The 16312-nt window shown below is 42.8% G+C and overlaps 1 protein-coding gene across 1 annotated transcript; it reads left to right on the plus strand.

The window, feature by feature from the left end:
• The first annotated feature begins 889 nt into the window (after positions 1–889).
• On the plus strand, positions 890–10435 carry GCM2 (glial cells missing transcription factor 2). Its single transcript, XM_077885770.1, has 5 exons — positions 890–1215; positions 4643–4895; positions 5036–5148; positions 5761–5886; positions 6806–10435. The coding sequence occupies exons 1-5, from the start codon at positions 1126–1128 to the stop codon at positions 7742–7744; spliced, it is 1521 nt and encodes a 506-aa protein (XP_077741896.1). The 5' UTR covers positions 890–1125; the 3' UTR covers positions 7745–10435.
• Positions 10436–16312: the final 5877 nt, after the last annotated feature.

The raw sequence follows: 16312 nt of genomic DNA on the forward strand, positions 1-16312 counted from the left end.
ACTCGCGACCGCGACGACGGAGCCGAGCGTGGAAGCCCAAGGCCAGCTGCGGGGGGCGCACGCACCCAGACCCGGGGCGCACCGGCCGGGGTCCTACAGAGCGCGCCCGGCAAGGACGATCGCTCTCAGGGCCCTCGGCGGCAAAGCCCGTCTCAACACCTTCCATCTAAACGCAATCCGAGGGGATCCCTGGGTCGCTCAGCGGTTCAGCGCCTGCCTTTGGCCCAGGGTGTGATCCTGGAGACCCGGGATCGAGTCCCACGTCGGGCTCCCTGCATGGGGCCTGCTTCTCCCTCCGCCTGTGTCTCTCTCATAAATAAATAAAATCTTTAAAGAGAGAGAGAGAATGTTTTTTTGTTTTTGTTTTTGTTTTTTTTGTTTTTTTTTGTTTTTTTTTGTTTGATAGTCACATAGAGAGAGAGAGAGACAGAATGTTGTCAGATTCCAGATGATTCTGACTTTAAAAAAAATAAAAGAAAATAAAACGCAATCTGAAACTCCAGAGGCGAGGCGACAGTAGTGGAGGAAGAAGAAAAAAAAGATCCCAACTTAAATGGGACTTTTTAAAAAAAGATTTATTTATTTATTAATGAGAGAGAGAGAGAGAGAGAGAAGGAGAGAGAGGCAGAGACACAGGCAGAGGGAGAAGCAGGCTCCACGCAGGGAGCCCGACGCGGGCCTCGACCCCGGGTCTCCAGGATCGCGCCCTGAGCCGAAGGCAGAAGCTCAACCGCTGGGCCCCCCAGGGATCCCCCGAGACACTTCAACTCCCCACCCCCACCGTGGCCCCTCGGCCTCTCGGGTCCCCCCCTGGGCCCCCAGTTCCGTCCGGGCGGGGGAGCCGCTGCGAGCGAGGAAAGGCGGGGCAGGGGGAGGCGCGTCTTTATAAACCCGCGCGCCCTGGGCGCCCGGGCTGCGGCCCCCGCGGCGGAGACCCCGGCCCGGGACCCTCGCCCGCCACACCTGGCTTCCTGAATAAATCCTCTCTCTCTCTCGGCCTCCCTGCGTGTCTGTCTCGGTCTCTAGCCAGTTCGCTTTTAAGGAGGGCGCACAGCACCGCGCACCTGCCGGGGTTTCCCTCCTACCTCCGGGACCGTGGGCGGCGCGCGCGGGCCAGGTGCGGCGATGCTGGCGGAAGCGGGGCGCAAGGCGGACTGCGCGTGCTCCTACGGGATGGAGCTCACCTGGGACGTCAACGATCCGCAGATGCCTCAGGTGCGTGGACCCGGGGCGCGCGCACCTGGCTCCGTCCCTGCCGAAGAGGCCTGGCGGCGCCGGGTTCCCGCAGGGACCGAGGGGAGACCCCCCCCCACCCCCGCAACATGCCTGCGAGCCCTCGACTGTTAGAGGGACGCGGCAAAGGGCAGCGTTGGGGGTGGTGATGTGTGTCCCCCAGGTCTCTGCTGGCACTTGTCTGGAACACACCCGTGGCCCCTGGGAACTGCCGATTGGGCCTCACCTGGCCACAGCGGGACCCTGTCCCTCACTTTTCTTAATCCACGGTAGAAAGCAGGTGACCCTCGCATCCAAGTCTATGAGGAGGGTGCAGCAAATGTAGATACCACTGCTTCTCCAGACCTGTCAGGTGCGACTATAAATCGCGGTGGCCTGACTCTTAAACAATTAGCATGACTTGGGTGATTTATGCAGATGCCCGTGGCTGCCTGGACGGTCCTGCTAACCAGACCACAGGCAACAAGGGAGCCTCTGGAATCGGGATTTTGGACGGAACTGCTGAGCTTACTTCTCTAATGACAAGGCGATCCCCTCCTTTTAGGGTGATTTTTTTTTTCTTTTGTTTGGTTTTAATGGAACAGAGTAGTTTAGAGCCGAGTCCAGGGAAGGAGCTGGACAGTTCCATGCTTGGTCATACCGGTTTGAGGCAAAAACTGAGAAGTGACTTTGAAGTCCCGGGTGTAGGTAGGAGGAGAGAGGAGTGGCTTCCCAAGTATTTGCAAAGGTGGACTTCCAGCAGTGTTGTGGCACAGGGATGATACATGGCATTTATTCAACTTCTACAATGTGCCATATAGATATTCAGGCAGGTGGCCTCTCAGAGATCAGCGCTGTTTGGGACGTACATATGTGCAGGAATTTGTCTTATTTGTTTTAAAGTCTGCTACTTTACAGTCAGTCTGTACCGTTTGTGTGAAAGCAGGGACATAGCACAGCAAGGATGCCACATTCGCTCTGACTTCCGTCCAGAAAATCTTCATGGGAAAATAATCCGATCTTGCCTTTTAAAAAAGAGCCACTTCCAAATAATGGAACGATGGCTCCTCTTCCATGCATTTTCCAGACTTCCTGTGCAAATGTAAATTATTTGTCCTTTACGAGACTGGTTCTTAAACAGGGGATGTGTGTAATATCTCAAAAGGGCAGGTGCATTGGGAAATAGGAGTGGAGAAACAGGATGCTAGCCTTGCTCCCGCTGACCAAAGGAGAAAGAACCAAACTAGCTGAATGACCTTGAGATAGTTCCTGAATTTGCCTTAGTTTCAGCTAAGGTGACCTGTCATCAAGTGGTGGAACTAGATAACAATCTTAAACTATCAGCCAGATTTTCTGTCATGTTCAGTATGTGCATACTTGTCTGCAAGTACGCATGTGCCGACACATTAGGACAAAAGCAGCCCAATCCCGGAGTCCTCCTTTTTTTGTTTGGACTTAAAAATGTGGTCTCTGTGGCTTCATTTTCAGTGTCACTGCTTTAGTGGCTGGTATGGGATGTGGGGGTGATTGTCTACCTTTACAGGGGGATGCTAGTGGAATACTCTCTTCTGAAAAATTGTCTATTTTATGAAGATCCTTAGATTGAAATGTTCACTTTAAAAACAAAGATATTGGCATTAGTATAAACTTAAATAGTAGATCATTATATATTTCATTTGTGACTTACCTTAAGTCAATATATTAATTTATGGCAATTACAATATTTCTGAGAAAAGGTAAACGAGGCCTGGTAGTAATAACAATGATTTCAGACAATATCCCCATGGTTTTGAAAACTAAATTATCCATTTTCCTATTATTGTTAGAATGTATAATACTAGCGATGTATCCAAATCTGAATTGTCAGGCCGAGCACAGTTTTGCTTTGCAAATGTTAGATCTAATTTCCTTGGGATGGTGGGAGGGAGATGAGGTGCAAATGGCTTATTAATGTGCTAATACTCTTCTAAGCCTCCATCACACCAGTAAAGCCAGTGGAACCTGGCTACACCACACTAGAAGGTTGTCTCTCTTAACTCCCGCTTCCTCATCTATGAAATGTGAGGATGGATGCCCATGATGGAAGGTGGTGGGGAGGGTCATAGATACTCCACGATGTGGCTTTGCAGGCTATACTGTCTCTGTGCCAAATACCCAGTTCTGCCATGGACAGAAAATAGCCATAGCCAATATGTAGACAAGTGTGCATGGCCATGTCCCAATACAACTGTATTTATGGATCTTGAAATTTGAGTTTTATATAATTTCCATGAGTCACGAAATCTAATTCTTTGGATTTTTCCCCAACCATTAAAAAATATAAAAGTCATTCTTGGCTTGTGGATCCTACTAAAACAAGTGACAGGCTGGATTTGGCTCAGGATTCCTAGCATGCTGACCCCTCCCGTAGCGAGTATCTGCTAAATATTCAGTGCTTAGTAAAGGGCAATTTTTTATTAAACTCCTATATGAGAAAGACATTACAGGTAGATAACACTTATCATGGGCAAAGACAACCCATGATGGATATTGAAGGAGTGCTCAGTGTTTTAGATACAACTTATTATTTCAGCCATGTGGCTCTTTGTTGAGGAGAGTGATAATTCATGTTGCTCCAGGGAGGGGTCCAGAGCTCGGCAGTTTCCACTCCATGCTTGGGTTAACCTTGATGGCTATGTTCTTCATGACAGCGTCCCTATAAACTTGGAGAGCTAAGTTGGGAGGAGCAAGGGAAGCTCTTCTTGTCTCTCTAATGTTGCTCTGGGTATCACTGCTGATGTAACTGGTAGGTTTGGGGTAGAGGCAAGAACTTCAGGAGAAAAAAGTGGTGGTCAACATGGAGCCATATTTATAGACTGAACTGCATTTCAGTGATAGAGCATTCCAATCACTTTTTACCTTAGCACTTTGATGCTTAATTTGAAAATGTTTTCATTTTTAATTTAACATTTAAGCCTCCCCAGAAGTAGTATACCATGGTGGTAAGGAAGATGGGCTCTGGAGTCAAACTGCTAGGGCTCAAACCCTAGAGCCAGGTCTCCTAGCTGTGTGTCCTTGGGCAAGTCAATTAACCTCTCTGACCTCCCTATACTATAGGATTAAATATGGATTATAGTACTACTATAATCCTATTGTCTGTGTGAGTTTAGAAGGCTAGATGAACTAGTACATGTACATTTGGAAGCTAAGAGCTTTATTTATTTATTTTTTTTTTTAGCTAAGAGCTTTATAAACATCAATGAGTAGCCAGTGGTCAGAATGGCAGGCACAGACAAAATGTGATTGGCATAGTTTGTGGGTTTTATGACACTTCTGGAATTAAAAAGAACCAGTTTTTATTCTAATGTGCTTGGGAAAAACTAAAAGCGTGTTGTGTCAGGTTTGGGTCTGGTCAACTCGTCCATCCTTCCTTTCTTATGCTCCCTTCCAGGAGCTGGCCCATTTTGACCACTTCTGCGAGTGGCCGGACGGCTATGTGCGCTTCATCTACCGCAGCGACGAGAAGAAGGCCCAGCGCCATCTGAGCGGCTGGGCCATGCGCAACACCAACAACCACAACGGCCACATCCTCAAGAAGTCGTGCCTGGGCGTTGTGGTGTGTGCCCGGGCCTGCACCCTGCCCGATGGCTCCCGCCTGCAGCTGCGACCTGCCATCTGCGACAAGGCGCGCCTGAAGCAGCAGAGTGAGGGCCCAAGGCCAGGATGGGGTGGGATGACCTTGTAGACTCGAGAGTTCCCTTTTGCCAAGGAATTTCCCTTGCTTCCTTCAAAAGCACCTGGGGTCTGAGTTGTTAGTAATATTGCTCTCCGTCTGGCTTTGCAGAGAAAGCATGCCCCAACTGTCATTCCACTTTGGAGTTGATTCCCTGTCGCGGGCACAGTGGGTATCCTGTAACCAACTTCTGGAGGCTTGATGGCAATGCAATATTTTTTCAAGTAGGTGGGGGCACATGACAATTTGTGGTGGGTATGTTCATCAGGCCACAGGGACCAGACCACCTGCCCTGGACCTTAGGAACTCTGGACTAACCCAAATAGAGATTCGTGGTCAGAAACCTGGGCTGGGGGACGCCTGGGTGGCTCAGCGGTTGAATGTCTGCCTTTGGCTCAGGACGTGATCCCAGGGATCGGGATGGAGTCCCACATCAGGCTCCTGCAGAGAGCCTGCTTCTCCCTCTGCCTCTCTCTCTCCGTCTCTCATGAATAAATAAATAAAATCTTTAAAAAAAAAAAGAAAAAAAAAGAAATGGGCTGGGGGTCCCAGGGCCTTACTGGGTTCCTAGGAATTAGGTCAGCTTCTGCATGTTCAGTAAGGGTGAGAAATAGTAAACCAAATTAGAGTTATAGCTGAGTTAATACGGGAAAAGGGTTGTTAGGTAATCTTTTAAGATCTCTGTTATCAATGTTGTTTTATTTGGTCATTTTTCCCTGTCATGTTGAAAAAACAAAAAACACCTTGAAATCTTGGGAAAGACAATCAATTTTTAACAGACGTCACCAGCTTCCTTCAGCAAAATAAACATATGATTTATTTCCTTATTAATGCAGGCCAAAGGAGTTCACGACCACCCAAGACCAGAGAGCAAATCAGAGACGGAAGCTAGAAGAAGCGCCATCAAGAGACAAATGGCCTCTTTTTACCAACCCCAGAAAAAGAGAATTCGAGAACCAGAGGTAATGGGGAGCTGACATGACACTGTGGTCTATGTTCATTTCCGTCACAAAATACACTGCTAATTATGTAAAATATGAATGCTACAAATTAATTAGGTTTTATTTTATGGGAAAATTATATTTCCAACAAAATGTCATTGAATCCACATTTTGGATAGGGTTTCTAATTTCTTCTTCTTCTTAAAAAAAGGCAAACTGTCTCTACAGTCAATGATATAGTGAGGATGTGTGCTGACACCCTGACATAAGGGCCAGGTATCCAGTTTTACTAAAAAGAGAAATACGTGCATACCAACAGTCAGTTAATAGCACATCCTTGAGAGCATCCTTTTATTATTTACACAGAGCAAATAAAACTTCCAGTTGGGGCAACTTGATCCAGTTTGGCTTTAGTCTGGGGACGAGAGAAGCTCGTGTTTGAGCACTTTCTAAGAGTTTCACACGTGAAATGGTCACAAAAGCCTTACGAAGAGGTGGCTGTTATTTACATTTTTTAAATTAGGAATCTGAGGTTCAGAAAGGTTAAGTAACTAGTTTGATTAATGAGGGACAGAGTCAGGATTTGAACAGAGTCAGGTCTATGTCAGGCAGGAGCCTGTGTCTCCGTTATTATAAATAGAAATCCATTATTATGATCAGGCACCACCGAGCCATCTGCCACTCAGCCCCAGCCTGCCTGGCTACCGTGGACTCTCTTCATTCGGCAGCATGGTGTTGGTGCCTGAGCAGGCTCAAGTGATGCAGCCCTTGGACCACGGGCCCAAAGCATGTACCTGAGCGGTGCAGTGCTCACAACACACAACTGGCCAACTGGAAGTTTGTTTTCACTTGGTTGGTTGGCCACTGTTCCAGATGAGGGTGACCATGTAATTTACATTTCTGTTGACCAAAAAAAAAAAAATGTATATCATTTTTTTAGGCCGGAGAGAATCAAGACAACGGTGGACATTTCAGCAACATACCTCCCTTGGAAAATCCAGAAGAGTTTGATATCATTACTGACACTGGCTTCCCTATTTCAGGGCAGCCTTGCTTTTCCTTCCCAAACTCCGATGCTTACAAAGCTACCTGTGACCTAGCCACCTTTCAGGGAGACATAATGCCACCCTTTCAGAAATATCCAAACCCAAGAATTTTTTTGCCTAGGCCACCTTGCAGCTATGAATTGGCAGCTCCTCGTTACACAAATTCAAGCCCACATCCCACCCTTTATAAGAATTCTAGCAATGTCCCTAATGACACAGACTGGGTTCATCTGAATGCACTACAATACAACGTCAATTCATACGGCAGCTTTGAGAGAAGCTTTGATTTCACCAGTAAACAACATGGCTGGAAACCAGCTCTTGGAAAACCTGGAACTGGGGAGAGGACTGACCATGGACAGTTCCAGGCCGTGGCCAATCACCCTTATTATAACACAGAGCTCCCCTGCAGGTACCTCGCAGCTGCCCCAGCAGGTGCTCCAGCCCTGCAGACAGTGATCACCACCACCACCAAGGTGTCCTACCAGGCCTACCAGCCCCCGGCTCTGAAATACTGTGACAATGTACAGGAAGTGAAGAGCCTTTCAGGGTGTAACTATGCTTCTGAAAACATCCCCATGTCCATCTACCCGGAAGTCTTGGACTTCCCAACCACAGTAGCCAGGGCAGCCTCTCCAGCAGGGTCATTGCCTTTGAAAATTCCAGGTGATTGCAGAGCCATCAGACCCACTTTGGCCTTTCCTCAAGAGTCTGCTCCCCCTAGGACAGATGGAGCAGAGACTTGGGATGTGTGTCCATCTAGGTTGGGGTCTGCAATCAATTATTCAGATGGGGTCAGTCCATTCTTTAGCTACGATAGTGAGGACTATTGAACAGCAATCCTGGCCACAGCATAATATCGGTGTCCATGTGTGCAGTGAAATGTGGAATAGGAGCTATCTCTTGTTTGAGCTGGGAGATTGATCTAGCAGACATAAATAATAATAATGCTGATCAGTTGAGAAAATCATGGGTTGGAAATATTTAGATAGTATAGGGAAAGTTGTGCACAGCACTATAAAACCTATCACACTACAGGGGTGCCTGGGTGGCTCAATCATGTAAGCCTCCAGCTTGATTTTGGTTCAGGTCGTGATCTCAGGGTCATGAGATCAAGCCCTGGGTCAGGCTCCACTCTCGGGGCAGAGTCTGCTTGAGATTCTCTCTCTCCCTCTTCCTCTGCCTCTCCTGCACCCCAGGCTCATTCACTGGCTTTTAAATAAATAAATAAATAAATAAATATCTTCAGAATAAAAAAGAAACCTACCAGACTACATAGATTTAGGTCTGAAATGTGACTCCCCCAAATGAACAAATAAGCAGTTTGGATACCATGATGATTAATAATCTAAATTCACTGGAGTAGAAGCCATGAATCCTGGTTCTCATTCTAAGCCCTTTCCCATTTGACCATAGGTAATTTCATAAATCCTTATCTGGCACTTAGGGGTTGTCAAAATAGCTTCCAGAAGAAATCTTGACAATCTTATCTCCTGAGTTGTTTCTTAAAATGTTTATTTAGCATTTACACTCTATTAAAAGAGCTTCAGGAAATATATTTAATCATTTTATCTCCAAGTATATATCTACAACTTTTTAAAAATCTACAATATTGCAATGATAACATGCAATTGTTTTAAGAGAATTTTGTTTGCCAGTATCAGCTGAATAGCTTTTCTTAACATCGATGAATGTTTTCATAACAGAAAGAGCCTAACTATGATGTGTATTTAATGGATTATTATTGTGCTAAAATTTGTTTTTTTTCTGATTAAGTTTTGGAATTAGAATTGAGATGTTTTATTCAAATGCAGCTTTACTGTTCTTTTGTTACTCCTTATAAATGTCATTGATAATATTTGATTGAATGTAATAAAGAAGTTTTAAGGTAATGTTGATGCTGGCGTTATTTCAAAATGAAAATAGGAAAAAAATATTGTTCATATTATCACCTGGGAAACAGTTTCTATAATATACAGAAACATATCGGTTCATTTAACAGTTTTATAGTTTATTTCTTTTTATCCTTTTGTATCTTTTGACCCCCTTCACCCATTTTGCTCACTCCCCCGCTCCACCTCTGGCAACCACCAATCTGTTCTCTGTATCTATGAACTCTATTTTTTGTTATTTTAGATTCCACATGTAAGTGAAATCATATGGTATTTGTCTTTCCCTGTCTGACTTCTCACTTTGTATAATGCCCCCAAGATCTATCCATGTTGTCACAATAGAAGACTTCATTCCTTTTCATGGTTGAATAATATTCCATTATACCTATATGCCATATTTTCTTTATTCACTCATCCATAGGTAGAAAACTATTAGGTTGTTTCTGTGTCTTTGCTATTGTCAATGATGCTACTATTTACGTGAGGGTGCATATAGCTTTTCAATTTGGTATTTTCATTTTCTTAGTATAGATACCTAGCAGAGGAATTGCTGGATCACATGGTAGTTCTGTTTTTAATTTTTTGAGGAAACTCCATGCTGTTTTCCATAGTAATTGTACCAATTTCCATTCCCACCAACAGTGCACAAGGAAGGGTTCCCTTTTCTCCACATCCTTGCCAGCACTTATTTCTTGTCTTCTTAATAATAGCCATTCTATGATGTGATGAGCACTGGGTGTTATACTATATGTTGGAAAATTGAATTTAAATTAAAAAAATAAAGGTGTGAGGTGATTTCTCACTGCAATTTTGACTTGTATTGCCCTGATGATGGGTGATGCTGAGCATCTTTTCATATACCTATTGATCATCTGTGCGTCTTCTTTAAAAATGTCTATTCAGATCATCTGCCCATTTTTTAATTGGATTGCTTTTTGCTATTGACTTGTATGAATTTTTTTATGTGCCTTGGATATTAACCCCTTATTAGATATATGATTTGTAAACATTCTCTCCCATTCAGTAAATTACCTTTTCCTTATGTTAATGATTTCCTTCTCTGTGCAAAAACCTTTTAGTTTGATGTCATTGGACTCACTTATTTTTGCTTTTGGTATCAAATCCAAACAATCACCGATACCAATATTAAGGGGTTTATTGTTTCTGTTTTCTTCTAGGAATTTTATGGTTTCAGGTCTTATATTTAAATTCTTAATCCACTTTAATTTTTTAAGTATGGTGTAAGACAGTGGCCCAGTTTCATTCTTCTGCATGTAGCTATCCAAGTGCCATTTATTGAAGAGTCTGTCCTTTCCTCATTGTATATTTTTGGCTCTCCTCTGTTATAAATTAATTGCCCATATATCTATGGATTATTTCTAGGCTCTCTGTTCTGTTCCATTGATTTATGTGTCTGCTTTTTATGCCAATACCATACTGTTTGTTTACTACAGCTTTGGAATACAGTTTGAAGTCAGAGAGCACAATGCCTTCAGCTTTGTTCTTTTTCAAGATTGCTTTGGCTTTTGGAGTCTTTTTGTGATTCCACACAAATTTTAGAGTTGTATTTTCTATTTCTGTGGAAAACACCAGTGGAATGTTGGTGGGAATTTTGCATTGAATTAGTAAATTGCTTTGAGTAATGTGGATATTTTAACAATATAAATTCTTCTGATCCATGAGTTTGGGATATCCATTTATTTGTATCTTATTTAATTTCTTTCATTAATGTCTTATAGTTTTCAGTGTGCAGGTCAGGTCGTTCACTTTCTCAGTTAAACTTATTTCTAGATGGGGCATCTGGGTGGCTCAGTGATTGAGCATCTGCTTTCGTTCAGGTTGTGATCCCGGGGTCCTGGGATCAAGTCCCGCATCAGGCTCCCCACAGGCTCCTCTCTGCCTAGTCTCTGCCCCTCTGCGTCTCTCATGAATAAATAAATAAAATCCTTAAAAAATTATTTCTAGGTATTTGTGGGGTTTTTAAAAAAGAATTCTTTGCTATACTAGTAACCGAAAACATTCAAAACATTCAGAGGGCATGCATGCGCACACACTATTTTTGTACAGTTCCCAATACTTACTAAAATCATTCAGTTTTCAAATTAGTACAAAGTACATAAATTTTTTTTGAGAATGGAGTATTCTATTCACATATAATACTCAATTTGCATAACTAAATGGCAGTAAGTCAGATAGATGCCATTTTAAATTACTGAGTGTTATATATTTTTTACCTGACTCATAAAACCCTAATACCCTGATGTAATAAATACATAGAGTCCTGGCCTTGATATTAAATGAATATGAGTACACTCCTGTGATTCCCTAGCCAACTCTTTCTCCAAGGAAAGGATGCCTAGCACACTCACAGACTACTTCTGTTGACTGAACACACAGCTTATAATAATGTCTAACATTTATATGGCACTTGCAGGGGCCAGACACAGTTCTAAGCTCTGAACATATGCTAATGCTTTTAATCCTCACAGCAGTTCTCTGAGCTACCAGAGACCTGCAGTGACTGACATGTAAATAGCAGCTGGGACTTGAATTCAGAGCACCTCCTACACTCTTAACCACCACATGATGTTAGCTTTGACTATAGCTATTTATCAGTGAAATTCCATTTGTACTTAGCACATGTGTACTTGGCACCAAGCAGGGAGCTTGACTACTTCTAAGTATTTATGCCCAACACAGGACCTGAGGCATCCACGTAAGACAAGTAGAAAGGGGCAGGGCAGGGAAGGGAGTGAACACACTCAGGGTGGAGGCCCTGAAGCAAACATTTCCTAAAGTGTGGTTCAAGGATACCCTGGTTACAGGGTGATTCTAAATAGTCTGCAGGTATTTTATGTGAATAGTTGCAGATTTATTTTAATGTGTAAAGGAAAAGATATAAGTAACACATCAAGCCTATGATTTTAAAATATTTTTGCCTAGACAAAGCAAGATAGTATGGGGGTGTGGGTTGGTTTGTTTGTTTGAAGGCAAGGCAACTTATGATGAAATATTATGCAACCAACAGTACAGATGTTGCAAAGAAATGCTGAACAATGATTAAAATGGTTCAAAATGGGTGAGAACTACGAACTAGTGAGACACATTTCTCTGGAACAAGGGGACAGGGGTGGCTCAGGTAGAAAGGGTAAATGGCGATGACAATGAGATTGTATAAAGCTGGGGCCAATGGAGAAAAACAAACATATATGAGATTTTTAGCATCTGGAAGTTTAATCACAGGGCTGAAGGGTCTAGACAGTGTGTAATACTCAGGAGCCAAGATGTGGACATTTATCCCAGGAGAGGTGGGTGAAGAAATATACCTCAAGTGTCAGCCAGGGCCCCCCAGCCATGCTATCCTCCAAGGAGCCAGGTTATGGAGCAGGGTGGCTGTGTAGCACAGATCAGTTCTTGTGAACAGGGCCAACTGAGGAAGGCATGGGAGGGTTTACACTCTGGATCATATCTAACGCTCAGAAAAACTGATTGGTAAGGGAGCAACAAGTTTTGTGGAAAATGCATGGAAGTAGGAAACTTACAAAGGCCTAGTTGTTATCCTGTTATTAACATGAAATATTAATTATGAAGAATGAATGCTACTTATTAATAACTCTTTGCTTACTAATTTATTATTAGCTTTCAGCTATGGGGAGTGTAAGTTAGAGCATCCAAGGCTTCTGACATACTTTGCTCTGCTCATCTGATGAACTGGCAAGGGCCCAGGCCTGGAGGTAGACCCACGACAATGGTGGCTGCTGAGGGCAGAGGGAAATAAAGCAAAGGAGGTCAGGCTGGACTGGTAGCTGACATTTTGGTCAAGGCAGATGACCACAAGTGACTTCACCTGTGCCAAGGGACACTAAACAGAAACACAAGTTATGCACTTGTTAGTCATTCTTTCCTCCTCATGAATTGTGCAGAGTCGGCAAGTGGACTCACCTGGAAGAGTGTTGAATCTAACCTCCGACAGTTTCAATGGAATATTTGTCAGAAAAGCTAATGGGCTTTTAATTAATGAAAAGTATTACAAATAATTAAATTAAAAGTCTTATAAAACACTATTAGCTAAACTGTGAGACGTTGCACTAAGAACATCATAGTAAATAGAACTCCCAGCTGACGAAATGATTTGAAAAACAGTCTCTCACTGCGTCTACCCCCCTTCTTTGCTCCACAACTTTCCTCTGTGATTTGCAACTGTGGCTACACATTAGAACCTCCTGGGCAGCGTTAACAGTCCTAGCATACAGGATGCACCTCAGACCAATTAAATCAGAATCTATGGGGTTGAGACCCAGCCAGCATAAGTTAAAGCTTCCCAGATGATTCCAAAGTGCAACCAGTGTCTACAATTTGCCAGAATAGTCCTGAAAATCTCTTTTGTGTTAAGTAGTTCTAGAAAGCCGAAAGCAATATGGTCTTGTGGAGACTTGAAAGAAAGACAGTATTCCCAGTGTAATTAATCTTTATTATCTCTGACTTTTCCCTGGATGTTATTGTTGTGTTCATCTAATGAAAAAGGGAAGAAGGTGGTAGGGAGCCAAGTCATCCACTTGTTGCTATTTAAAATACAAATTAAAAATTGGATTTTGGAAACAATAAAATGAGATATGATACCCTGCCTATAAGTCAAAGCATGAGCTCATTCATTCATTCAACAAATATTTATCGAGTTCCACTATGCATCAGTAATGTGCTAGTATTAGATGTATGCGGAGAGTTACATCGAGGCCTCTGCCCTCTTAGAGCTCATAGGCTCGTGGGCTATACAGACATTAAGGAGACAAGCATAGAGGAAACAGTCTCTATGCTGGAAGAATGGAGAATAAAGAAATGGAAGTGAACCCATTGGGATAAGTGGTTAGGGGAGAGCTCCCTACAGTTCTGAGTTAAGAGCCAAAAGGTAAGAAAAGGCTGCCCAGGTCAACAGCTGGGGAGGAGACTGCAGATGAGAAATAGCAAGTGCAAAGACCCTCGGGTAGCAGAGCACACACGATCCCAGAAAGTCTAGTGCAATGGGACAAGAAGAAACACAGTATAAGATGGGTTGGAAGGGAAAGCAGGGTCCAGATTCTTGAAGTCCAAAACAAGGAATTGACATTTTATTCTAAAAGCAATGGCAAAACATGCAAGAATCATTAGCAGGAAAGTGACATGATCTAACTCATGATTTGAGAGAATTATGTTGAAACTATGTATATAATGGGCTGAAAGGGGGTTCTAGAGGCAGATAGACTATTGCAAGTCACCCACTCATGACATAATGACAGTTTAGATTAGGTGGTAGTGGTGGAGATGAAAGGACGTGGACAGATCCCAAATGCAAGTTGGAGGTAGAATGGAAGTTACTTACAGTTTGGATGTGAGATAGTAAGGAAAAGGAAAAAAAAAAATCAAGAGCAGCTCTCATTTTCTAGGTTCAACAAGCCAAGTGGCTGGTGGTACCACTCTCTGAATCATGGCAGCTGAGAAAAGAACAGTTATGAATCAGTCAGTACCTGTGAGTCATCTGAATTATCAGATGAATATAACCCTCTGTGGGGAGATCTGAACTACAGATAAAACCGAGGAAATCAAAAGTCTAAAGCTATTTTTTAATAGCTCACCTTGCAAGATAGCCTGGAGTTGTGTTGTCCAATATGGTAGTAACTGGCTTTATGTGGCCACATAAGTTAATTTAAAATGAAAAATTCAGCTCCTGAGTCATACTAACCACATTTCCTCAGTAGCCACATGTAGCTTGTGGCTGCCGAACTGATAAATGCATATATAGAATACTTCCATCCTCACAGAAATTTCTATTGTACAGTGTTGGTACAGAAGGAGGAACCTTCTATAGACCGTAAGAAATTCCCCCACTTGTAGTTAGAGTAGGAGAGTCTGGCAGAGGAAAGAAAATGAATGGTCAGATAGGTAGAAGAGCAGGAGAGTGGAGGGGGTCACAGAAGTCAAGGATGAGGGCAGAAAAGTGTCCATTAGATCTGACAACATGGAAATCACCATTGACCATGACAAAAGCCATTTCTGGGGTGTGATGGGGCTCTATGGGGTGGATTGCAATAGGCTGTGAGCCAATGAGATGAAAGGAGCCAGACACAACATCTCTATTCCATGCATCATACGGAGTTGATTTCACAGTGTAAATAAAAGCCAATGTATTTTATTAAAAGCTATATTGAGAGGTGCCTGGGTGGCTCAGTTAAGCATCCAACTCTTAGTTTCTGTTCATGTCATGATCTCAGGGTTGTGAGATCAGGCCCCATGTTTGGGCTTCCTGCTCAGTGCAGAGTCTGCTCATCCCTCTCTTCTCTCTTTTCCTCTCTCTCTCTCTCTTTCTCTCAAGTAAATAAAAAAATTTAAAAATTTTTAAAAAGGAAAAATTTAAAAATGCTATATTGATAGCTTGAAATTTCTTCCAGAAAAATTTGCCTTGCTGAGAGTGTTGCCAAAGTTAACAAATAATATAAAAGATTTCCTGTAACATTCAAAATAAATAACAAGTATATATAAATATATATGTATATATTTTAAAGATTTTGTTTATTTATTCATGAGACACACACACACACACAAACACACACACACACAGGCAGAGACAGAGGCAAAGGGAGAAGCAGGCTCCATGCAGGGAGCCCGATGTGGGACTCGATCCTGGGACAGGGATCAGGCCCTGAGCCGAAGGCAGATGCTCAACCGCTGAGCCACCCAGGTGCCCCACAAGTATATTTTGAGCAAAAGTATATCCCAAATATTGCATGGACCTACAGGGAATATTCATTGTTTATCTAAAATTCAAATTTAACTGGGTATCCTTTATCTGGCACTCCTACTTAGTGGGGATATTATTATTTCATTCTTGTTCAAAATATGGTAAATGAGATTTGACGAACTAGGGTATTAAAAATGTCTTTACAGGGGCACCTGAGTGGCTCAGTTGGTTATGATTCTGGGGTCCTAGGATAGAGCCCCTTGTCGAGCTCCCTGCTCAGTGGGGGGCCTGCTTCTTCCTCTCCCTCTGCCTGCTGCTCCTCCTGCTGTACTCTCAAGTTCTCTCTCAAATAAATAAATAAATAAATATTTTTTAAAAAATAAAAGTGTCTTTACATAAAATGATTTGGTTGTTAAACTTCTATAAGGAAAAAAATTATTTTCACTGTGTAGTCTACTCAGTGGAAGAGAAAATATTTTTATCATTTTTTAAAGCATAAACATCACAGATAAATTTAGCAAACACTTCAAAAACCGAAAAATCACTCTATAACATTTCTATTTACAAACCACACAGAACAGACAACCAGGGCGCCCACCACTTACCTCTTCCGCTGGCAGTCACCCTATTTATTCGTATTTCCATGCCACTTGGTTAAAGCAAAAGAAATATTCTTCTTATCCTACAACAGTAATGGATTTTCCATTAATCAGCCCATTAGAGTTGGATCTTCGGATCCTCTCTCAGACAGCTGAGCTACCCATATAGCGCTGTGTTTTACGGTTTGTCTGAAACAT

This window comes from Canis aureus, chromosome 37 (genome assembly GCF_053574225.1).
Source record: "Canis aureus isolate CA01 chromosome 37, VMU_Caureus_v.1.0, whole genome shotgun sequence".
Taxonomy (NCBI): domain Eukaryota; kingdom Metazoa; phylum Chordata; class Mammalia; order Carnivora; family Canidae; genus Canis; species Canis aureus.